We start from the raw sequence: 26,228 nt of genomic DNA on the forward strand, positions 1-26,228 counted from the left end.
GTGAGTCTCTGTCAGTGAACCCCAAGTCAGAATTATCATCAGCAATATCAGGAATGTCTCTAAACTGACTAAAATGAATCAAAACACGCTCCAGTCACTAGAGTTGGGCAGTAAAATCCTTCTCAGCATTTTATTAATTAAGAATTATTTTGTAGCTTGCGCGTACACCATTCAGAAACAGAATAGCAAGTGTTATATTTCCCTTAAAATACTGAAAAGTATTAACAAAACATGTACACCATTAACAACTTTTATTAACATTTTTAAAGTGCAAATGTAATGTCAACGGAGCATAATAATAACAAATTGTACGAGGCGAGCTAAAGTGCACTTCCAGCTCAATCAACACAAATCAATTAGACTAATTAAAACACAGCCCTACAGCATCTTACACTTTTATCAACAGTAAACACTAATAATACAAGAACAATAAATAACAAATGCAGTAACGAAAATATGTGGTATGGCCTATGCTATAGACTACAGCGTATCCTGAGACCGCAACGGGTACGGTCAGTTGGTTTATTTACTCGTCTCCCCAGTCATTCAGCCTGAAGCCAAAATGCTGCCAAATTGTAGAAGTACTAGTATTTTTTTTTTGGGACCAACTCGCTTGTGGCCGGACTTGCCATCTTGTCTCTGTCTCCCTTATGAGAGTCACGTGGCAACGGAACAAAACTAATCGAACATCATCTCCCCCTCACAGGTAAAATAAACATTATAGACACTATTAATCGTGCTAAACAAATATTATAAATGAACAAATGAAGGTATCAATAAATTATAATATTATGTTAGGTCCTTATGCATTGCAGATTTTTTAATGACAGTAATGAAACTCATATCGTTGCTTCTTTTGAATACCTCGGGATACCGTATTACCGCCCAACCCTACCAGACGCATAAAAACTTTGCTCAGTTCATTGGCTTGTGATATGAGGTGAAGTGTCGTGCTGGTGGATGGAAGTATTGCAACATGGTCATTCATAAATTGAATAATGAAATATCTGGGGAAGAATGTCTTGCAAAATCACTCAAAAATATTGCGGATCTCAGAAGTTGAGCGTTCGATCTTTAGGCCACTGCTGTAGAATAAACTGAAGTAGTTGGATAGATGGAGAGTTGAAGAGAAGAGACATGTGGCTCGAGTTCTAATGCAGGAGAAGTTTATGGGTCTGGGTCTGATGACGTAGGCTTAGATAACAAGGACTGAGCTGGCAGTGAGAGCCCTCAGTACAGCACAGAAATAGAATTTCTCTAAAAGCCATGTTTTGTGTTTCACCCCGTCTAAACTGAATTAGCAGCTCTATGCTATTTGGTTCCTTAATGAACATAAAAACTATGCAGGCCCACTCATTGGGTAATTACTGCATGCTCAGCGAAACTATTCAGGGATAGGGTGTGGCAATACAAGCTTAAATAGTGCTAATAATATTGTAATAATAATATAGTTGACGATATATCTATGGCTGCACTGAGTAACTGTCCCGGGAGGAGGGTCTGTCAAATGCTTTTCTCCATAGAGATGTTATTCCTTTGTCTGGAATGTTTCACAGTATGGTATTAAACCTTTCTATTTTCATGGAGACAAAACCAAACCAAGTTACAAGTCAGATCTGTGGAGAGGGACCCCGCTCACAGGCTACATTTACACATAGCCCGGAATGTTGAGAAACAAATATTTCCCTCCCTCCGTTTTCCAAAATAACACCATGCACATAGCACCGTTTTCAAAAGTTTTTGTTTACATCAACCCGCATAAATATGCCATCGAGCGCCGTCAGAACTACACCAAATGATTCAAACCTATAGCATTTATTTCATTACAGTTACACAAAAATACCTTGAAAAACATGCATTACTGAGTGGGCTCGCCTCTCCGCAGATGTGTTAAAGAAGTGGCAAAATCACTGATCTCCGAGCTTGTTTGTCTTTGGTCATGGATATAAAACATCAGCTGTGTGTGAAAATGCAAACACATGAAAAGTGCTTGCATCAGAATAAATGCGACTGCTGCTCTGAATGCTTCATAATCATCATCAGAGCAAAAGGTAAACACTGGTCGTCACTTTTGGCGCGTCAGCTCCTAAAACTCCGTTTATCTCACTTTACAAGCAAACGCAAAACTGTAGTTTTTCAGAATCTTCAGTCTAGCCAGAGTTTTTAGAAAGAATACTTTTCAGAGGCAAGTTTTCCATTTGCATCTAAAAGACAGTTAGAAACGAAGGGAAATGTTGCTGTTTTTAAAAATACCCGTGTACATGTAAATGAGGCCAAAGTCAGAATGCCTGTTTTTGTAGGTATTTTTGAGCTATAAATCCACTTGTCATTTAATACACATAAGGTAGAGCTGTTTAATGTCATGCTGAGGAACATTCCAGGCAGAGCAATGACATATCCATAGAAACAAACAGGTGACAGACCCCAACCAAAGAGTGCACCTTTACTTGACTTTTATAAACTATATGTACAACCTTGATCATGGTTATTTAAGTTACAGCTATAAGTTCTGCATCTACACGGTCTTATCTTTTTCATTAGTAGCCCAAAATATTGATGCCAACTTTCACTGGCGCAAACTGACAGAGCTCTAGATCCATCCTTTGGACACATTTCAGTCCATAGTCCAGCTCCTTGTTTTCAGAGGAAGGACTGTTTTAGGTGAGGCCAAGATTATCAATAGACACAGCATCAAAGAACAAGTGAATGGTGCCATGTGTGCAATCGCCACGGCAACTGCACAATCAACCCCCAACAATGCACAGGGAGCGAGAGGAGGCCTGACAAAATGAGCACCCCTGAGGTTACAATGTGGTTGACAGTTCTGCCTTTATTCTAAATGTCAACTGAGGTTTATCAAGGCAATCGATAAAACGAAATCCCCAAGGTCTCACACGTGAAATACTGACATAATACGAGCTGCCATACTACAAGCCACGTCTGACTTTAACCATCTCAAAGTGAAAATCCCACACATACATCCCACACGTTTTTGATGTTTCTTACAATGATACCAAATTATGAAGGTTATTGTGGGAAAACAGCTGCTAGCCCTGTGTTTATGTTACGGCTGCGGGATTAATTGCAATTGAACTGAAATTGCAGTACGAATGCAATTTGCAATTAGCAAATCACAAAGGCTGTAATTTTTGAAGTGCAATAATTACAGTACCTCAAACGCAATAAAATATCCTGCCTGTTCTACATTAAAAAAATGCTTACCCTGATATTTAGATTTGTACACGCTTGCTCAAATGTTATTATTGTATTCGTTGTCAGTTCAGTTCATATTTCAGTCCATTTGTTAAGAGTCCTGAATTAAATTGTGAACATAAATTGCACATCTATTCACAATCAAAACAGTATTTGTCAGAAAAATCGTAATTCGATATTTTTCACAGGCCTACTTCATGTCATTCTTAATTTAAATGTTTATGCTCTGTATGTTAAAATGTGGATTGTGAAATTGGAAACGTAATCGCAAATCAATCCCAAAGTACTAACAAAACTGAAATTTGAGGTTTTTTTTCAAAATTTGTAAAAGCAAAACTGTAATCCATGGACCTTATGCACTCAATAGTCCTCAAGTTGTAGCTCTGCTGTGAAAAGCTTGCAAAATATGTGTAACTTTTAAAAATATTTTTACTACTTGCTGATTAGGGGCATGCAAAAATATCAAAATATTGATATATCGTATCGTGTGATGATACAGTATCGATATGATGTGCTGCTGTATATATATATGGCCAAGAGTATTTTTGATATATTTTACAAAATTATTTTGTTACAGAGCTACAGTTTTGTTGTTTATTTAGAGGAAGGAAACTTGTTTATGTGACACATTTGACATTTTTACTGTTTTGATGATAAAAATGTTTGAGTTTCATATGAACTTTGCACAAGAAGTGGTTTAACGAAGACTTTTAGTATCACAGCCACGATTTTGCTTTTGTTTTTTATTGAACCGTATCGAACTGATTTGAAATATATCGTACTGAATCGAAAGTGCACTGTATCGAGGTAAGTATCATATTGGCAACTTCTTAATAATACCCAGCCCTACTGTTGATTCTCTGAGATCTGTGTTAAAATCAGACACTGCATTCTATTCATGTGCCACTCACCTTATGCATAAAAATGTGTTGATACGAGTGACGTTGGTTGAAGGAGAAGAAGGCACAGACTGGCGCTCAGACCCTGGGCAGCTGTGGCGACATGAAGGAGCTTACACCACTGACGGAGACTGTGAAGTGAATGAATAATGCACAAATGGTTCTGAGAGCATTTTGCAGGTGTTGCCGCGTTTTTTGAACAGGCCAGACATAAAACCTGAAGATGACCACACAGCCGCTACCACCTGCTCCCCAAAGTAACCATGGCGCTGGATGCATTTTACACACAGCCATGTTAAAAGCCCTGCTATTTGTACAGGCAGGTGCTAGGACATAATAACCACCTAAGAGAAATCTATCTGGCCTTCCACTCAATTCAAACAGCTCTGTGTACGTAATTACCCCATCAGGCTGTGATTTGTCTAAACAAACTGAGAACACTGTGGCCTCCGTGGACCAATGGCAAATAGTCACTATTACCTCACTAATGGGAAAAGAAAAATGTCTATTCCTGTTACTGAATTTCTCCATGAGCTGCACAAATGAAAATATGTTGAAAAGGCAATATAAATGTATTTTAAATGTTCAAGGACGGCCAATAAGCCAGGAGCATAATCAGACGTTTTAATTACAAGTTAACGTTAGATTTTCTATGAGATTTAACAGAATAAGAATTGCAGTAATTAACATGGTGATTCAGAACTGCACCCCATGAGCATACTACCCACAGATCCAATGGTTAAAAGGCTCAACTGTGCATGCCAATTTTTGAACAAATAAAACTGTGCTCCAATGATATTTATGGTAATATAAAAACATTCCAATTGACTATGGACTATGGACCAGATATTGACTCAATTCTAGTGTTGTCAATAAAACTTCAAACTAAATTCTTATGAAGGAAAGTAGTGATGTAACAATAATCAAAATATCGTGAAATTATACCATCAAAAGTCTCATAATAATATCGTGGTCCATGACAATATATCGAATTACGAATTTCTTTGCTTAAATTAATTGTTTTGGTGCAGCAACAGCTTAAAAACAGGCAGAACTACATAGACCATGATCCTTTGCTCCGTTTCCGTCCAATCTACATCATAAAACAACTGTTATTAAGCACATTTAAATCTTAATTATTTGGATTATGACAGAAAAGTAGCATATTATTCACAATTTCGCAAAATATCACAATAAATATCGTACCATGAGATGCATATCGTGAAAATATCGTATCGAGAGATTTGGATATTGTTACATCTCTAAAGGATAATACCACAATGTTAGTCAAACTTTTTTTTTAGACAACAGATTATTATTTTGTGTTAACAAGTGCAGTTTCTTTAATATTACCATGTGGTCTTATAATAGTTTTGTTATATAAAGACCATTTTTACACTTTTGAAAGGTCCATTGTTGTCTTACTTAATGTGAATTTTGTCAATACTTGTTCAAGTGAGTTTCAGTACTAGTTTCTGTATTGATTAGCATCTGGGTACTAATTTTTGTCCACTCTACTCAATAAAAGCAAGGCAAGTTTATTTGTATACCACGATTCGTACACAAAGTAATTCAAAGTTCTTTACAGTATAAGAAAAACATTAACATCACAATAAAAACAAATCATAAATAAACATAATCATAATAAACATAAATAATCATCATAAAATTAAAGATTAAAATTAAAAAATTAAAAAGATAGAGGGACATTAATTACATAAATTAGAGAGAAATCAAAATCTGTGCTGTTAAATTGTTACTGCAGTGCTTTCTGTATTTTGCAAGTTCCAAGTTTGTGGCTCTGAATTGATTATCAGTCTTTGTCTGTCATCCACAAGGACCCAAACATGAACAAGGACATGATATGAAAAATAGTTCAAAAGATATTCACCAGATTAAAAGTGGACATTTTTATTGGAAAAAGTAGACTCCTTGAACCACCCCGAGTTTTACAACATTCAAAAGTAATTGTAAAAGAGTGGCTGTGACTTTAAAGAGCACTACATATAAAACTTTAAGTTATTTACAATACAAACAGAACTTAAAGGTACATTAAATACATACAGAGCCTCAATGTACGTGCAATACTTCAACATTTTATGGTACGTGTGACTGATAATTTGCATGGCATCACACGCATGGGACTGTTCTACATATATCTCTATTGGTGCAATGTTCAGCGGTTACCATGGTGACACAAGCGCACATTGGGAAAAAACTGTGGTTTAGTCCTGGTTTAGACACTGCTTTAGTCCTGGTTCAGTCCTGTTTTAGTCCCGGTTTAATCCTGTTTTACTCCTGGTTCAGTTGTGTTTTAGTCCTGGTTTAGACTCTGGTTTAGTCCTGGTTCAGTCCTGGTTTAGTCCTGGTTTAGTCCTGTTTTAGTCCTGATTTAGTCCTGTTTTACTCCTGGTTCAGTTCTGTTTTAGTCCTGGTTTAGACTCTGGTTTAGTCCTGGTTTAGACTCTGGTTTAGTCCTGGTTCAGTCCTGTTTTAGTCCTGGTTCAGTCCTGTTTTATTCCTGGTTTAGACCTGGTTTAGTCCTGTTTTAGTCCTGGTTTAGACTCTGGTTTAGTCCTGGTTTCGTCCTGTTTTAGTCCTGGTTTAGACTCTGGTTTAGTTCTGGTTTAGTCCTGGTTTATATAGTCTGCAAACTCAAGAGAAAATACAAAATGGATTCAAATAACACATTTTCAGGAGCCTGTGATCAATAGAAGCGTCCATGTTCCCATTTATTAGGAGCCTGAGTTTGATTTTCAATAAAAAAGGTGACAATGACTAACTAAAAAACTGCAAGTGAGCCTCTGACAGTAATTTTATGTGTGAGAGGGTTGTTTAAGTGCACAAATCATCTAACCTGTTGTAGTTCCAACTAAGGCTGTGCAATTAATCGAACTTTGATCGCAATTTCAATTTGTGTGTCAAATGATCTCCATACTCATATAATCAAGTTGAAATGATTTAAAGCTTAACAAAAGTTTTTTTTTATACAAATATCCATCCATCCATTTTCTTCGTCTTATCCGGGGTCGGGTCATGGGGGCAGCAGCCTAAGCAGGGACTCCTTCACCCCAGCCACGTCCTCCAGCTCCTCCAAGGGCATAATAATAATAAATAAGTATATTTATTTTATTGCTTAAATATAGAGATCGTAGAACAACTGGATATATTACTTTATTTTGGATACATTTATGTTTTTCAATGCTTTATTTCATGTTCAAAGTATATTTTATTCATTTTATGTTTTATACATTGCAAAATTGGTACACATTTGTAGCCTATATTTATTTTCAATTTTTAAAAAAAAGTTTTGCGTAAATAATCAATAACAAAGTGTTTTTTTGAGAGAGAGAAATGCTGAATAAATGCATCATGTAACTAAAAAATAATTGTTTGAATAATCGTGATTTCAATATTGATAATAAATAATTGTGATAATGATTTTTTCCATAATCAAGCAGCCCTAGTTCCAACCAAATCTGTCTTTCTGATCAGATAGTGTTCGAATAAAACTCAGATTAAGTATAATTTGAGTAACAGAGCAGTGCCTACAGTCAGCTTCACACGCCCTTGGAATGTTGACGAAATGAGCTGCAAAATGTCAATATATCATGTTATTTTTAGGGCAAGGCACTGTACCAAACTGTACTAAACTTTCTAAGCTCAACAACTCTACTCCTGAATCTATGGTGATAAAAGTGCTTCTGTTTACTCCTGTCTGCTCCTGTCCTGCCCCTGTCCCTGTTCTGTACTTAGCCCATTGTAGTTTGTGCCATTTGTAATTCTAATGTGAAGTTATTGTTGTCCGTGGTCCCGATGTTTGCGATGCTGTTGCTGTTGTGAGTGGCTTTTAATTTTACCATCAGCCTGTTCAGAGACAACATGGAAATTAGCCAGGCATATTTACACAGAATACAATATGCTCATTATTGTGCACTGTCCCTTTTTCAAAACAAATCCATCATATAAATAAATAAAGGTAGCCAACAAATCACCTTTTTGGGGGGTTTTAGTGGGTGTCTGGTTGAGTTTTTTCCGCTGGCAAATTCCGGATTTCATGGTTACAGTAATTGGCCATAAAAATGGACTTTAGAAAGCAGTGCCTCCCACGCACAATTAAGCGTCCTCTAGAGAATGGGCACGCTGCTGTACGCCGTGACTAATCTGACAATGTGGGCACAACACGGAGAGAGGGAGCGGTGGCACAGACAGTCCTGAGAACGCACCTCTGGCATTTACTCCAGCACCCGCTAATGCGCCAGCGAAACATCACAACACACAGAGCTGTTCGCACCGGGAGGGAGGGTCAAAATGGCTGCCACTTTCCTGAGAATAAACAGATGCACACATTTCAGCGCAATCAGACGGGTCAAATGTGTTCAGCGTGACAATTATAGGGCATTGTACATTTTCGGAGGATTCATATCGAAACATTTAAGAAAGACGAAACATTTTAAAGATCAAATATTATGCAAAATTGACTCTGTGATCTTTAAGTCATATTATAATGTTGTTGTGTTCTCAAAAATATACCTAGAGTTGGATTTTTTTTCAGTCACACATTTATTATTAGTCTGTCTAACCGAAATATCGTGATATCGTATCGTCAAAGTTCTCACAATAATATTGGGGACCATCACAATATATCGAATTAAGAAGAAGTCTCTTTGCTTAAATTAAGAGTTATGGTGCAGCAATAGCTAAAAAAAAAGACAGAGGGAACTACATAGACCATGATCCTTTGCTCCATTTCAGTGCAGACTACAAGAAGAAATAACAGGTCTAAGCACTTTTAAGACTTAGTTCTTTGGATTAAGTCTTGCCAAGGCATTTTAAGAGGAAAAAGTCACATATTCACAATTGTATCACAATAAATATCGTACTGTGAGATGTATATTGTGAAAATATCGTATACAGAGATTTGGATATTGTTACCTTCCTAGTCGTGAGCCTCCCCACCATATCGTGAGCTTTACCACGATATTGCAATAAATATCGTACCGTGAGGTTTATACCGTGACGATATCGCATCGTGAGACTTGGATATCGTCACACCCCTACTGTCTACATCTTCAAAACTCAAAATGCTCTGTTCCACCTCGTGATGTGATACAGTGGAAGTTTTCGTATCAAATCAAAAGCTCACTGTATCAACATACGCATCGTATCGTGGCCTATATAGTAGTACTTTTATATTTGGTCATTTTGCAGCACTACAAAAACATAACAAAACAAAACATAGACTACAACCCCATGGATCATGACCGAAAGGGTTTAGGCTGAAGTAAAAAGCACTTATAATGCCAAACTCCATTAAACAATGACAGAATTACAAGAAAGAAAAGCAGCGTATGAACAAGTTTGGATTTACAATTTCACTTACAAATTTCATGAATAACTCATTCATTCCAGAGCTCCACATTTTTCAAAACATACTCTTTTTTTAAAGACTTCTAAAGTGTTACACTTTTTAAAAATCATTACTCAGATTGTTCCATATACTAGCCCCTTTAACCCCTCAACCCCTTTAACCCCCTTTTTTTTTTTAGTCTTTATTGTCATTTTTTAAAGATGCTACTTTTGTTTCCGTTTATGGTCGCACAAACCAACAATGAAAAAAGAGGCACAATTTATTTTTTTTTTTTTATGTATCGAGATATGTATCGTATCGGCAACTTCTTAATGATACCCAGCCCTAATCATTATGGTAAACTGACTTTTCTAGCTTTTAATATGTTTCACTTGAGTCATGTTCTGATGTAAGAGCCTACTGCAGTCGCTACAATGCAGAAAGGCAATCTGTCTGTTAGTGTCATGATGCAAACAGTTGGCCAACCATTATATCATCTATATCTCTCTCTTTTCAAGTGGCTGCATTCACATGGTATTCAAGCGTGACCCGCATAACGCTTCTCTGACACCAGAGACAACAGCACAACCACGACATACAGGAATTACATACATATAACCTCAGGCTTTGTAACTGAGCGCGGCGGGATCCGTAGCTCTGTAACAAAAAATGTAGTAAAATACACCAAAAAATACTCTTGGGGATATATATCGATACAGCAGCCCATGATATTGATACTGTATCATCACATTAAACGATATGATATGTGGATATTTCGATATTTTTGCACACCCCCAGTGGTTTGTGGCGGATATTTTGAGTATATTGTTTCAGTAATTAGATTCTTCCAACATAAAAACTGCCTGATAATGTTTTGTGAGGAAAGTGGTAGTCAGGCTGTAAATAAATTAATACAAAATGATATTACTAGAGGTGTAACGATAACCGAAATATTGTGATATTGTATCGTCAAAGTTCTCATAATAATATTGTGGAATATATTGAATTACAAGTCTCTTTGCTTAAATTAAGAGTTATGGTGCAGCAGTAGCTTAAAAAAAAAAAAAAAAAGACAGAGGGGGACTACATAGACCATGATCCTTTGCTCCATTTCAGTGCAGACTACAAGAAGAAATAACAGGTCTAAGCACTTTTAAGTCTTAGTTCTTTGGATTAAGTCTTTTCAAGGCATTTTAAGAGGAAAAAGTATCATAAATATCTCAATAAATATCGTACCGTGAGATGTACATCGTGAAAATATCGTATCATGAGACTTGGATATCATTACACCCCGATATATTACACATTTAATAATATTTTGAATTGTCAGGTTGTGAATTTAAATATCACAGATTGAATGTTATTTAGTACATTTTATTTTTATATATATATTTTGTTACTTACTGTACATACATTTATATAATTTATGTCTTATTGATGTCTTATTGTCTCTTGCTATTTTTTACTGCAACTTATTTAGAAGTTTATTATCACTTTAATTATTATCGTCTTTAATTATCACAAGTTTAAGTATAAAAAATATTATGTTTCACTTGTAGAAGGGGGGGTTTAGTGTCTCCAGTTCTTTTTATTAGTGGTGACAAGCTGCATGTATTTAGACCCAAAGACAAACAAAGCAAAAGCAAAAACTATGAAAATCATTGACAAAGTTTGCAACTATTCAAATGTGCAGAGAACAGAGAAGAGACACTACACGTAAGAGGCTCCCAGTGTGTGTCCAGCATGTACTTCATTGATGAGCACAGTTTCTTATTAGCGTCCGCTCTTCCGGACGCTGGAAAATTCACGCACGTCACCGTTGCTAATTGAGGAAAGGCTTGAAATAAAATAATTTAAAAGTATCCTGGCTAATTTACGTGGGCGTGGAGGATGCTAAACGCAGAACGTGATCTCTATCTGTCCCACCGGAGTTAAACAACACGCCAGATGAAATAATAACTTGTGAAAAGTAAAACTAAAACTAAAAATGAAGAGAAAAAATCATGCCGTGTGATGGATCCAAACCATTTAATTGTGCTGCACGGCCTTGGAGAATAATTGTAGTCCCTGAACACAAAACATTTTATAATTAGAACCAAACTTCAGACTAGACTCGGGAGGGGGGGGACTAATTGGCAGCGTGGTGTTTAAACTGATTTGACTTCCCCGAGAGACAACACGGGCTTGAACATTTTTTCAGATTTGAACTGAAGAGAAAGGCAAAAGTTAGCAGAAGCCAATAAGAAATGTATCTTAAAAGTTCTATGTTAAGTTACCTCATCAAAAATACCTGGCAGATTGTTTTATTTCACTCAGTCATGTTTGAGTTGCAGCCGCATTTATTCTGTCCTCCCACTGCAGGTCTGAAAATGGTTGGCGACACCTTCTGACATCATTAGGAGATAATCCAGAAAGTGCTTTTTAAAGTGTCCTATATTAAACAAAACCGACTCTTGTGCTTTAAAGGGACAGACTGAAATTTTGGACATAGGACCTCATTTCCTAGTGAGCCAGAGTGTTGGAGACGTGTGGAGACACTTTTTTAAATATTGCATCCCGTCCTTGTATTTGCAGAGGTCGCTGGTGCTAGACTAGTGCATGTCAATGGCCATAGTTATCCTGCCACTAAAAACAGTCTTACCCACTCCACAAAACACCAGAAGCAAATCTATTATTACACCAGACTGTCCATGTGAATGTGTGTGTTGACAGAATAATTTTAGAAGTAAAACTAACCTTACATCGCATGAGTCGTCGCATGTTGAGGGACTATTTTCTCAGCAGCAGCGGAATTTTACTTTGCAGGTAAGAAAAACTTAACTAAAATTATATATAAAATCTCTGAAATATATGAATGCACCTAAAGCTCAAAAAGTGTATTCCCACATGTGTGAAATTCCCCTGGACTTTATGGACTCTACTCTAATGAACTCTTGCTCTAATGAACCCTTGCTATTATCTTTTTCTATTCCTAAATGAACTTTCTTTTTCTTTTTTTAATTACTATTGTATCGTACTGTTACTGTATAATATGTTGTGTTTATGTTCCCTCTTCCCGACATGTAACTGTTGACGATACACAGCCATGTTTGTTGTATCAAGTTTACGCATCCAGTTGTGTTTACTAATTTAAAAAAAAAAAAAAGATAGGTGTTAGGTGATATCAGTCCGCCTTTGCCAAGCTTTTTATCACGAAGTACAACTCGCTGCTGCTGCTCAGACATAAATCCTTCAAATGCAAGGTTGGTTTTACTCCTAAAATTATTCTATCAACACACACATTTACATTGACAGTCTGGCGTAATAATAGATTTGCTTCGGGTGTTTTGTGGAGTGGGTAAGACTGTTTTTAGTGGCAGGATAACTATGGCTATTGACATGCGCTAGTCTAGCACCAGCGACCTCTGCAAATACAAGGACGGGATGGAATATTTTAAAAAGTAAAGTGTCTCCACACAGCTCCAACACTCTGGATAACTAGGAAATGTGGTCCTTCAAACCTCAAAATGCTCTATGCTTTTGAAGAAGACACTATATTATAACATAGATTAGAAAATAGCGTAATAGAGGTTCTTTAAAAAGACCCAAGATGATCACTAAAAATTTAAAGTGACTGATATTATATTAAATGTGCATTCCTACTTGCACGTTTTATGAATTACAATCATTTTTTTTTCCCACATTACTGCCAACAACAGAATTAAAGCTATGCAAATATGAAGTCTACAGAGAGATAATGTATTCTTCCAACACCCTGACTGTTTTGTTACAGTGTTGGGCCTATGATCTTTGTAATAGACGACACACTTGACTTGAGTGTTAGAAATCTGTCCTCACAGCTTTAAATGACGTTGCGGCCACCAAATGTTTGTCACATCCCTCTGGTTAGTGAGACTTGGCCCTGGATTTCTTTAAATGTGTCGCTCAATCGACTCGAAAACTTGACAAGAGTTAAAAAGAGGATATGAGGAAAAACTATAACTGAGAATACTGCAGTTTATCCGAAGTTTCAACAACTCATTTAAAAGCAAAATGTTTTCTAGTCAGTGTGTGTCCAAAATCGAATTTACTGTGAGAGTCCGCGACCATCTTGTCTCCATGGAGATATTGCTTTGATTGGAATGTCCCACTGTATGGCATTAAACTTATTCTGTGAATGTGAATAGAGGTGATGCCAATAGGCCAAGTTCAGATCTACAGAGCGACCCCGTTCAAAATAATAATGCATGATTTTCCAAAGCATTTTGATATAAAAACTAAGCATGTGACAATATCCAAGTCTCGCGATACGATATCGTCACGGTATGAACCTCATGGTACGATATTTATTGCAATATCATGGTAAAGCTCATGATATGGTGGAAAGGCTCACGATTATGGATGTAACAATATTCAATTATCTTATAATATTTACGCAATATTTTCACAATATACATCTCACGGTACAATATTTATTGCGATATTTTGTGGAGGCTAATAAAATTTTATATGTTACTTTTTCCTCTTAAAATGCCTTGACAAGACTTAATCCAGACTTAAAAGTGCTTAGAACTGTTATTTCTTCTTGTAGTCTACACTGAAATGGAGCAAAGAATCATGGTCTATGTAGTCCCCTCTATCTTTTAAAAAAAATTTTTTTTAGCTACTACTGCACCATAACTCTTAATGTACTTGTAATTCGATATATTGTGATGAACTTCTGATATTGTGAGAACTTTGACGATATAATATCACGATATTTCGGTTATTGTTACATCCTTAATAAAAACACAACTAATCTAATAAATGGAAGACTGATCACTATAATGTCATAGCGTGGAACAATCCAAGTAAAGCAGAACATCTCCACTAAGACGAGAAAAGTTACATAGACTTAAAAACATGAATCAGAACCAGAGCATTTTAAAGGGTTTGCAGTGATCCAAAGGTGTTCCTCATTAACCCTCATCTTATGCATACAGACCATCCTCATTATTCACAGTGATGAGTTTAAGTGGGTTTCACGAGTGGAGTTTTGCCACTGCCGCAAAGCCAGCAACAACTTACATGCTTGCTAACCATGCACCTACAGATTTTCTGACAAGTAATCGCTTTATAATTAAATTATTGATTTTTTTGTCACATAAAATTGCTGTAACAACCGCTTTGCAATATTTTGTGCAGCCCAGAGCCTTGAACATGCCACTACTGTCCTCGTATAGACCGCAAACTAGGGCTGCAAGATTAATCATAACTGAATCTAAATCGCAATCTGAATGGACACAGTCAGCAATTTAGAGACTGTAGTTTTTAAAGTACCATAATTTCCTCCACAAACAACAAAATATCCTGCCTTATTCACCCCGTCTTATGTGATTCTGGTATATCGATTAGTCAAATAAAAAGCTCTCAAAACTATTACGTACCTCTGTGTATCTGACCCAAACTGCACTCACAAGACTACACCTACACAGGACAGGAGTTTAAGCAAAAACTATTTATGCAGAAAACAAGTACTAGTGAACAATTTTTTATATAAAGACAGCCTAATCTTGTGAATCATGACAATCAGACAATTTTACAAATCCCACATCTTCAACTAACTCACTTCTCTCTATTGTTGCCTCAAAGAAAATCCTTATAATCTAAATAAATTAGTCGACTAATACAAACTTTGGTCAACCAAAACTCCATCGACCGATTAATCGACAAAACCAGTAAAGACCACAGCCCTACTCAGTGCAGTCTTTTTGTCAATACTTCTGGAAGCGCTGAAAATATTAACTTTGAACAGAATCTTATTATTAAAACATAAATCCAAAATGTAAACGCTCAAAAACAACACCATTTGATATTTTCCCCCAATGATTCAGCCCACTTGTCACAAAAACATCTCATATGAACGCATAAGTCCGAGCGAGAGTACCTGCTGACTGTATTAGCTCACTGTAGTCCGTCCCTCTCTGCGCGGGCATGTCCTCGTCCACTTCCTGTGCCTCGGAGTCTTCGTATCTGTTCCAGTTGGACTCCAGCTTCCTCTTGGAGAACGACTGGGCCACATGATCATCGCCGCCAAAGTCCCCGTCATCCTGGTCCTAGAAAAAAAACAAAAACACAAACAATTCAACAATTTAATCAGCAGTTAGAAAATGACACACTGCCTTCGCTTACGTTAATCGCAGGCTCCTGAAAATGTGTTGTTTAAATCCATTTTGTGTTTTCTTCTTGAGTTTTTGGTATTTACTGATGAAGTGTGCATTGTGTCGCCATGGTAACTAATGAACTTTCCACCCTAGACATACAGGCAGGAGACCCCCACCGTGTTATGTCACTGGAAAGTAAAGTAATTGGTAATTTCCCAGAATTATGGACTAATTGTATTCTTATGAGAACTTGAAAAAGGAATGACTTGAAATGACATCGTTGGCATTAACGTTTTATATGATATTTATTACAAAAGATAATGGGGCTGGGTCACATCGCATTTTGGGATGATATGAAATTGTAATCTGGTGATATCATTTTCATTTGAGCGGAGCAATTAATCAAATTTTAATCAAGACTGAGATTGAGACATGTCTTAGGTCTGAACGATTTCGGTAAAATATTCAACAGCATTTGCTTCCACAGTTGATTCTGTTCAAAGTGCACATTTTATCCAGAAGTATTAACATCTCAAAGAACCAGTGAAATCCTATTATTAAATACTAGAAAAGCACTCAGAGAGCGCAGACCTCCGCCAAGGACTACCCCCATTTTTTATATAAATTGCGATAAAATCAGTCTTCTGGATCAGATCCGGATCAGCCTTTGGAATATGAAAGAGGATCCCATTGTCCATCCCTGAGTCAAATTTCATGGGGTTTGGTCAATAATTAACCGAGATATTGAGAAACAAAATTTTTGGCCCCATTTACCACAATGTTAACAAAAATTTCAAAGTGATCCAGAACCAGGATTTCTTCCGGATCACCCCCAAAATGAAATCAGTTCTTCCTTTTCACATTTCCAACAAATCCTGAAAATTTCATCAAAATCGGTCCATAACTTTTTGAGTTCTGTTGCTAACAGACAAATAAACAAACAAACAAACAGACAAACAGACAGACAAACGCCGGCAAAAACATAACCTCCTTGGCGGAGGTAATAATAATACAAGAATCATATCCAATTCAAAACATTTGTAGAGGGCTTAAGTAGATTTTTAGATAATAAGACAGGATATTTTGTCATTTGCAAAGGATTAAAATAATTGTAGTCTTTGCAGTGTGCCAATAACAACTATCACACCACCTCCTCGTGTCGTCAATGAAGAGTTCTTTTTACTGATGGCCTGCTTAATCTTTACTGTGGCTTGTACAGTCTTGGGACTTAAAAGATGCCACCAACATCAACAACGCCACCGCCAAATTAAAATAATTAACATAAATTACAATTAGAGAAGTATAATATAAAAGACACAAAATAAAGACATGAACAATTACGAAAACATATCTCTCTGTCTGACCCATACTTTGGAGGTAGAATGACTTTTTAACACAAGTTTATTCACTTTATTTGAGCTTTAATTGGCTTGATTTACTGCTTCTCAACCAGGTGTGCTGATTCATAAGTCGGTTTCACTTCGTGGAAACTGTCTGACCTCACAGCATTAGGATTCATTCTCTCAACTGTAAACGGGTACCTTTTTAAAAAAAAAATTTAACCAGTCGCTGCTATTTGGTCGTGCCGTATGTAACCCAATCCAATACAATTTTATCTGTATAGCACATTTTACCTATACAAAGTCTCCAAAGTGCTGCACAGAGTAGGCACAATATAAATTAACACATTAAATAAAATAAAGCATAAAGTAAATAAATAAGCAAATCAATAAAAAACATAAAAAATACAAAATAAACTCAATAAAAGACAGTCAGAGGACCACACAATTCTCACACCATGTTAAAAAGCCAGTGAGTAAAAGTGTGTTTTTAAACAAGACTTAAAAGAATCGACTGAAGGGGCCGTCTTAATGTGAGCGGGGAGTGTGTACCAAAGTTTGGGACTAACCACAGAAAAGACCCGGGCACCCCGAGGTCACCCCAGTCACTCCGGCATTTTATCATTGAGTTTTTGGAATGATAAGTTGGATCTGGCCCTCCGACCTCCAAGCATAAGGAGTGTAAGGAAAATGAGGTCTGAAATGTCCGTTGGGGCCAAGTCCATGAAGTGCTTTAAAAACAAACAAACTTGACAAAATATATATCACCCAACCTTAATACTAAGGCGGGGTATCATTAAGGAGTTGCAGATACGATAAATATCTCGATACATAGGCCATGATACAATACAAACCTCGATACAGTGCGTTTATGATCCGATACGATTCTGTACGATATATTTCAAATCAATTCGATACGGTTCAATAAAAAATAGACTAAATCATGGCTGTGATACTAAAAGTCTTTGTTAAATCATTTCTTGTGCAAAGTGAACATGAAACACAAACATTTTAATCATCAAAACAGTGAAAATGTCAAATGTGTTGAATAAAAGAGTTTCCTTCCTCTGAACAAACAACAAAACTGTAGCTCTTTAACAAAATAATTGAGTAAAATACACCAAAAAAATACTCTTGGCGATATATCAATACAGCAGCCCACAAAATCGACACTGTTTAATTAAATACGATCGATATTTTGATATTTTTGCACACCCCTACCATTTTGTTAAGGTTTTTTCTCACAGTTCCTTGCCGTCATTATGGTGTTAAACTTATTCCAGACTCTACTTCAGACGGTAACTTTTCATACAACAACTTCTAGCTCTGTGAATGGAAACAAAGTGGGAGAGGTGTTTATCGGCTCCCTTTCATCAGATGTGCTGTTTCTAGTCGTGAATAAGAACCAGACATTTTCAGAGCTGAACTATAGTCATTTTCTTCAGTACAGACATGCGGCGGACTAAGGCCAGCGAGCTATTCAATATGTCTCTGCTTTGACATTGGATATTTCCTACAATGCTTTCTCCAGGCAATATAGGATTTAATTTAAGACAATTCTAGTGTAAAATAGTCTTCCAGTCACATCAATGAGCATTAATTAAAAAAAATAGCTGCACACACACATATGAAAAAGTAGATTAAGTAATAAAATAGGATTAATGGCAAGTTATGGAGGGTGACGATTGTTAATAGGGGAGAATAATTAATGGAAATTGTAATGTAATTGCTGTAAATAACATAAAAAAGTAGCAGCTATTCAAATATGTTTTCTGTTTCTTTTAGGGTTGTCAAAAGTATTGAAAATCAGATCCTAATCGATACTAAAACTATAATCGAAAGTAGATACTCATTTGAGCAAAAAAGTCACATTCACAGGACAGAAATTAACCTTTCCTGAATAGTTTTAGAATAATCTTTAATAAGGCTGGGTATCATTAAGAAGTTGCCGATACGATACATACCTTGATACATAGGCCACGATACGATACCTGTCTTGATACAGTGCACTTTTGATTCGATATGATCTATTTCAAATCGATTTGATACGGTTCAATAAAAAAATAATGGCTAAATCATGGCTGTGATACTAAAAGTTTTTGTTAAACCGATATGAAACACACCCATTTTAATCATCAAATGTCAAAAAATGTCAAATGTGTCGCATAAATGAGTTTCCTTCGTCTAAGCAACAAAACTATAGCACTGCAACACACTAATTTAGTAAAATATACAAAAAAAGGGATAGCTATGCATATAGATATCTCGATATTTCAATATTTTTGCACACCTCTAATCTTGAGCTGTATCAGAATAAGAGCACATAGACTAGTATACGCCCACGGACCACTATGGAAAATATCTAGACCATTGAGGAGTTACACAGATAAAAGACCACATGGGAATATAAAAGAAAGTACTTTGATTTACTGTTGAAAATCTCATTCTATTGCCTGGAAAAAAGGTGTTTTTTATTATCATTGTGGCATTAGAATCAGTATTGAGTATCAAGTCTATTCCTCAGTATAGAAATTAAGTTAAATATGTTAGTATCATGTCAGCATTACTATCTCTAGAAGGGCTGGGTACCATTAAGAAGTTGCCGATACGATACATACCTTGATACATAGACTACGATACGATACATATCTCGATACAGTGCCATTTTGACTCGATACGATATATTTCAAATCAATTCGATACTGTTCAATAAAGAATAAAGGCTAAATCATGGCTGTGATACTAAAAGTCTTTGTTAAACCACTTCTTGTGCAAAGTTCATATGAAACACAAACATTTTAATCATCAAAACAGTGAAAATGTCAAATGTGTCGCATAAACAAGTTTCCTTTCTCTAAACAAGCAACAAACTGTAGCTCTGTAACAAAATAATTTAGTAAAATTTACCAAAAAACACTCTTGGCGATATATCGATACAGCAGCCCACAATATAAATACTGTATCATCACATTAAACGATATATAGATATTTCGATATTTTTGCACACCTCTAATCCCTATAGTTTATTTCTATACAAATATTTTCTTAAGGCATGTCTAATGTTATTTTAGCAGTAACAATTCCAAACCTGCCAAAGTATCAAATGCACTTTGACCCTAACACTTGAATGCAATTTCAACTTAGGATGCCACTGCGGTCATATACTGAGGACAATGGCTTTGACACTCGCGCTAGTCACTTCTCGCTTCGATTACTGTAACTCTCACCTGCCAGTATGTCGTCTGTGGGGTCAGAGCCTTCAGTCGCTGTGATCTTTTAACTTGTAGGTGACCTTGATACTTTTGAAAGGCACCGTTAAATAAAATGCATTACACTTCTGTGTGGTATTAACTGTTAACACAAAGCATATTTAGATCTACAAGTAACCTTGTATTGATTTGAAAATGCTATAATCGCCACCATACCCCCTTTCTCCTGCTAATGAAGCTACTACACATCAGATTTGTGAAGTTGTAGTGTATTTTTTCTATCACGGTTTTGTATATTTATGGAAAATTATAGTGTGGGAGCATGACCAGAGCATTGAACAGAACCTTACAGCTAACTAAAGGTGTGCAAAAATATCAAAATATCAATATTTCGTACCGTTTAATGTGATGATACATTATTGATATTAGGGATAGCTGTATAGAGTATTTTTTGGTATATTTTACTAAATTATTTTGTTATAGCGCTACAGTTTTGTTGCTTGTTTAGAGTAAGGAGACACGTTTATGTGACACACTTGACATTTTCACTGTTTTTATGATTAAAATGTTTGTGTTTTATATTCATTTTACGCAAAAAGTGGTTTAACAAAGACTTTTAGTATCAGAGCCATGATTTAGCCTTTATTTTTTATTGAACTGTATTGAACCAATTTGAAATATATCGTATTGAATCGAAAGTGCACTGTATCTAGATATGTATCGTATCATGGTCTATGTATCGAGGTATGTATTGTATCGGCAACTTCTTAATGATATCCAGCCCTTCAGCTAACCATGAGGAGAGTTAGATTAGGGCACGGGAGAGATTGCTAGATTACTCAAACATACATATTTATAATGAGGGAGCAATTTATAACATGGTTAATTAGTGCTGAAATCATCACTACTATCCAAAAAGACAATAAATCTAACCAATTATCTGAACTAGGATGACTTTGGTGCAGTAATCTTGTAAGATGTTATTGTGGCTCAATACTGTTATATATAAGAAGTTAAATTAATCATGAATTAAGAATAAACTCCATACGCAACACTTCCACTTTGGACTTTGACGTATGCACAAAGTCATGTCCAAAACGCTGCAGTCAAACACACTGGCGCTCGAGTAGGGATGAGTCAGAGCTCTCCTGGGCCTCCTCTTTATGGCATAGCCCCCTCTGGAGCTTTCACAAACACACCATTCTAAACAGCGGTCATTTAACACATAGCACTAATTCACTAGCGGTCTCCATGCAGAACAAGTGGGTCAAGGTCCAGTCCTGCATGGAGCCTGGACCAGTGCAGCTCAAACTAATGAGCCACTCTGTCTGAGTCACTCTCCTCTGCGTAAATAACGTCACAGAGCTTTAGCTGCCATGTGCTGCTGTCATGGAGATGTGTCAAAATCACCAGTGGGAAGTAATCAATTTCTTTTAGCCAAGTAGTTTTTCTGAGTAAATAAATAGTTTGCTAAAGAGGATTGAATGATTAATCGAAATTAAAAAAAAAAAATAAAATAAAATGTATATATATTACTTGTATTGTATTTTTTTTTTTACTTGGACATATACATTTATATAATTATACCTTATTTGACACCTGTCTCTTTTTTACTTCTGTTTTCAATTGATCATTACCATTTTTATTTTTGCTTTTTTTTTATTATAATACATTGTGATGTGTGAGCTACTGTGTCCAAATAATTTCCCTAGTCAATCAATTAAGTTTTGTCTAATTTGAATGATGGTTGAAATGAGAATTGGCATGATACTAAAATTTCAACTTTAGGGGTGTGCAAAAATATTGAAATATTGACATATTGTATAATTTAAATGTGATGATACAGTATTGATATCATGGGCTGCTGTATCGATATATCACCAAGAGTATTTTTGGTATATTTTACTAAATTATTTTGTTATAGCGCTACAGTTTTGTTGCTTGTTTAGAGTAAGGAGACACGTTTATGTGACACACTTGACATTTTCACTGTTTTTATGATGATTAAAATGTTTGTGTTTTATATTCATTTTACGCAAAAAGTGGTTTAACAAAGACTTTTAGTATCAGAGCCATGATTTAGCCTTTATTTTTTATTGAACTGTATTGAACCAATTTGAAATATATCGTATTGAATCGAAAGTGCACTGTATCTAGATATGTATCGTATCATGGTCTATGTATCGAGGTATGTATTGTATCGGCAACTTCTTAATGATATCCAGCCCTTCAGCTAACCATGAGGAGAGTTAGATTAGGGCACGGGAGAGATTGCTAGATTACTCAAACATACATATTTATAATGAGGGAGCAATTTATAACATGGTTAATTAGTGCTGAAATCATCACTACTATCCAAAAAGACAATAAATCTAACCAATTATCTGAACTAGGATGACTTTGGTGCAGTAATCTTGTAAGATGTTATTGTGGCTCAATACTGTTATATATAAGAAGTTAAATTAATCATGAATTAAGAATAAACTCCATACGCAACACTTCCACTTTGGACTTTGACGTATGCACAAAGTCATGTCCAAAACGCTGCAGTCAAACACACTGGCGCTCGAGTAGGGATGAGTCAGAGCTCTCCTGGGCCTCCTCTTTATGGCATAGCCCCCTCTGGAGCTTTCACAAACACACCATTCTAAACAGCGGTCATTAACACATAGCACTAATTCACTAGCGGTCTCCATGCAGAACAAGTGGGTCAAGGTCCAGTCCTGCATGGAGCCTGGACCAGTGCAGCTCAAACTAATGAGCCACTCTGTCTGAGTCACTCTCCTCTGCGTAAATAACGTCACAGAGCTTTAGCTGCCATGTGCTGCTGTCATGGAGATGTGTCAAAATCACCAGTGGGAAGTAATCAATTTCTTTTAGCCAAGTAGTTTTCTGAGTAAATAAATAGTTTGCTAAAGAGGATTGAATGATTAATCGAAATTAAAAAAAAAATAAAATAAAATGTATATATATTACTTGTATTGTATTTTTTTTTTTACTTGGACATATACATTTATATAATTATACCTTATTTGACACCTGTCTCTTTTTACTTCTGTTTTCAATTGATCATTACCATTTTTATTTTTGCTTTTTTTTTATTATAATACATTGTGATGTGTGAGCTACTGTGTCCAAATAATTTCCCTAGTCAATCAATTAAGTTTTGTCTAATTTGAATGGTTGAAATGAGAATTGGCATGATACTAAAATTTCAACTTTAGGGGTGTGCAAAAATATTGAAATATTGACATATTGTATAATTTAATGTGATGATACAGTATTGATATCATGGGCTGCTGTATCGATATATCACCAAGAGTATTTTTGGTATATTTTACTAAATTATTTTGTTACAGCGCTACAATTTGTAGTTTGTTCAGAGGAAGGAAACTATGCTACTATAATTATGCGACACATTTTCATTGTTTTGATGATTAAAATATTTTTCATATGAACTTGGCACAAGAAGTGGTTTAACAAAGACTTTTAGTATCACAGGGTATCCCCAGGTTTGACCACTCTAAATTTAAGACATCTAAGAGCCACTGTGGATTAAACCTACACTTCTCCGTGATCCATCCAACGTCTTCCTCCACTCTACTGATTGCCTACTCATTGCCGCCGGCGCCAGAAACTAAAGTATTATTAGTGAATACTCCAGATTAGATGTTCATTCACGTTACTTGATTTCACGTTGTTGTTTTTTTTCCTCCCTCCATTTAACGTTTCACTGCAGCCCGGCTGAGTCTACAAAAAACAGGTTAATGAAATTTGAGACTTGGACAACATAATTCAAGACTTTTTAAGGCCTTCATTTAGGAACATGAAATTTAAGACCTTTTTAAGACTTTGAAGACCCCGCAGCTACCCTGTATCACAGCCATGATTTAGCCTTTATTTTTTTATTGAACCGTATCAAATCGATTTGAAATATGTCGTATCAAACCGAAAGTGCACTGTAATGCTATATGTATCGTATTGTGGCCTGTGTATCGAGGTATGTATCAGCAACTTCTTAATGATACTCAGCTTTGATTTTGAATTTGATACTAGAGGATATGGGCACAGTGTAGGGCTTCAAGATTATTCACAGTCAAATCGAAATTGAAATTTGAATGGACACAATTAGAAAAAGACTCACATGCAAGTCAAGTGCAATTATTTCCTTCAAAAATGATAAAATCTCCTCTTATTCTGGAAAAAAAACTGCTGACCCTGTAGTTTAAATTTGTATAAACATGTTTTGAAATGTGACTTCGTGTTGGTAAGTTCATATTTCAGTCCTCTGTACACGTTTAAAATGTAAAATTTAATCAGAGTACTGTTACTTAAGCATTTAATTCTGCTATTTATTTATTCCAGTTCTTCAGTTCTTGTTTTTTAATCATATTATTAGGAATAGTTTTGAGGTTATATTTCAAGGTTTTCAATTCAGTGGCATAAATTACAGTAGTTTTAATACTGTCTATATTTTCTTCAGCAATATCTTCAGAGTTTGTTAAAATGACAGGTCTACTCAAACCATCCGTTTTATTTTTCAAAGTAATATTTAGAGTATATAAATTTGTGGTTCACTCAAGGCTAGGGCTGACTGATTAACTGAATAATTGCCATTTATTACTGCATTATTGTCCCACTCTATACCTGATCTTGAGCTGTTTCGACTTACGCAGCTGCCCTGGGGCAAACTGATGGAAGTGAGGCTGCCAAACTGAGCAATGAGCCACTTCAAACCTCAGCACTCACTCACAAACGGGTGAGGTGGTGGTGGTGGTGGTGCAGTGTTTTGCTCAAGGATGACTCAAACTTTTTATGCTTCTATTGATGTCATTTTAATTTTAATAATTTTAAAAACTCACATTCAACTTTTGAGCTCTGACCACCTGTGGTCACTGCTGCCTGCGTCTGTAAACTTTTCGAGTCAACGTGAAAAAAAATAAAAGGTAAATTGCTGCTTTGGCCCTTTTTAACCCATCATAACATCATAAACAGCGCGGATAGACAGCAGCGGGTGAATTGTTTGATTGCAATCAGAGAGCCTCCATCTTCCAACAGAGATTCTTCAATGATTGCAATCACAGTGCCCCTATTGTTCTCCATGTAATGTTGCAGTTTCCATGGCGCAAATGTGAGCAGTTGGAGCATCCCAGAGGAGGTCAGCGGAGGTGGGGTCAGAAACCACAAATACAGCTGCTGGGGGTGTACTTAAGAAGTGGCAGGGTGGAGCAGTTGGGACGATTAGGATTAAGGCAGGTGCAGAGGAAGTCAGTTATGATGATGAATTGAATTTATAAAGGATATACAAAAACAGAATTGTACACGAAAAACACTCAGACACATTTTCAGCTACTAAAGATAGTTTAGTGCAACAGGTGGGGCCTATAAATGCAACAATGGGTCTTTAGTAGAGGCAATGCCCCTTTGCTGCTGCACTGATATTACTAGTAGGGATGTAACAATAATCGAAATACCGTGATATCGTATCGTCAAAGGTCTCACAATAATATCGTAGACCATCACAATATATCAAATTACAAGTCTTTTTGCTTAAATTAAGACTTATAGTGCAGCAATAGCTAAAAAAAAAAAAAGACAGAGAGAACTACAGAGACCATGTTCCTTTGCTCCATTACACTATAGACTACATGAAGAAATAACAGTTTAAGCACTTTTAAATTCTTTAGATTAAGTCTTATCAAGGCATTTTAAGAGGAAAAAGTCGCATATTAACAGTTTTGTGAGCAATAAATATCAGACCGTGAGATGTAGCTCATGAAAATATCGTACTGAGAGATTTGGATCTTGTTACATCCCTAATCCTGAGCCTCCCCACCATATTTTGAGCTTTCCAACGATATCGCAATAAATATCGTACCATGAGGTTCATATCGTGATGATATCGTAACATGACACTTGGATATCGTTACACCCCTAATTACTAGTACTGTATTCTAATGTTCACATAGTGGGTGTAATGTATACATGGTGGGTGCCTCTATACTATTATGCACTTTTAAAATACTATGCACTCTATATGTTGCTCAAACGTAATTTCGTTGTTATTTTATATGACAATGACAACAAAAGAATTG

General features: G+C 36.0%; 1 protein-coding gene across 1 annotated transcript in view; it reads right to left on the reverse strand.

Annotated features, from left to right (window-relative positions):
* The window catches only part of aven (apoptosis, caspase activation inhibitor), a 108,321-nt gene that overhangs the window by 80,400 nt on the left and 1,693 nt on the right, over positions 1-26,228 (reverse strand). Inside the window, exon 2 of the mRNA XM_055149258.1 lies at positions 15,368-15,536. Coding sequence (XP_055005233.1) covers positions 15,368-15,536 — 169 coding nt within the window. The remainder of the gene's footprint in view (positions 1-15,367; positions 15,537-26,228) is intronic.

Source organism: Boleophthalmus pectinirostris, unplaced genomic scaffold, assembly GCF_026225935.1.
Source record: "Boleophthalmus pectinirostris isolate CB_2022bp ecotype Guang Dong unplaced genomic scaffold, ASM2622593v1 HiC_scaffold_13, whole genome shotgun sequence".
Taxonomy (NCBI): Eukaryota; Metazoa; Chordata; class Actinopteri; order Gobiiformes; family Gobiidae; genus Boleophthalmus; species Boleophthalmus pectinirostris.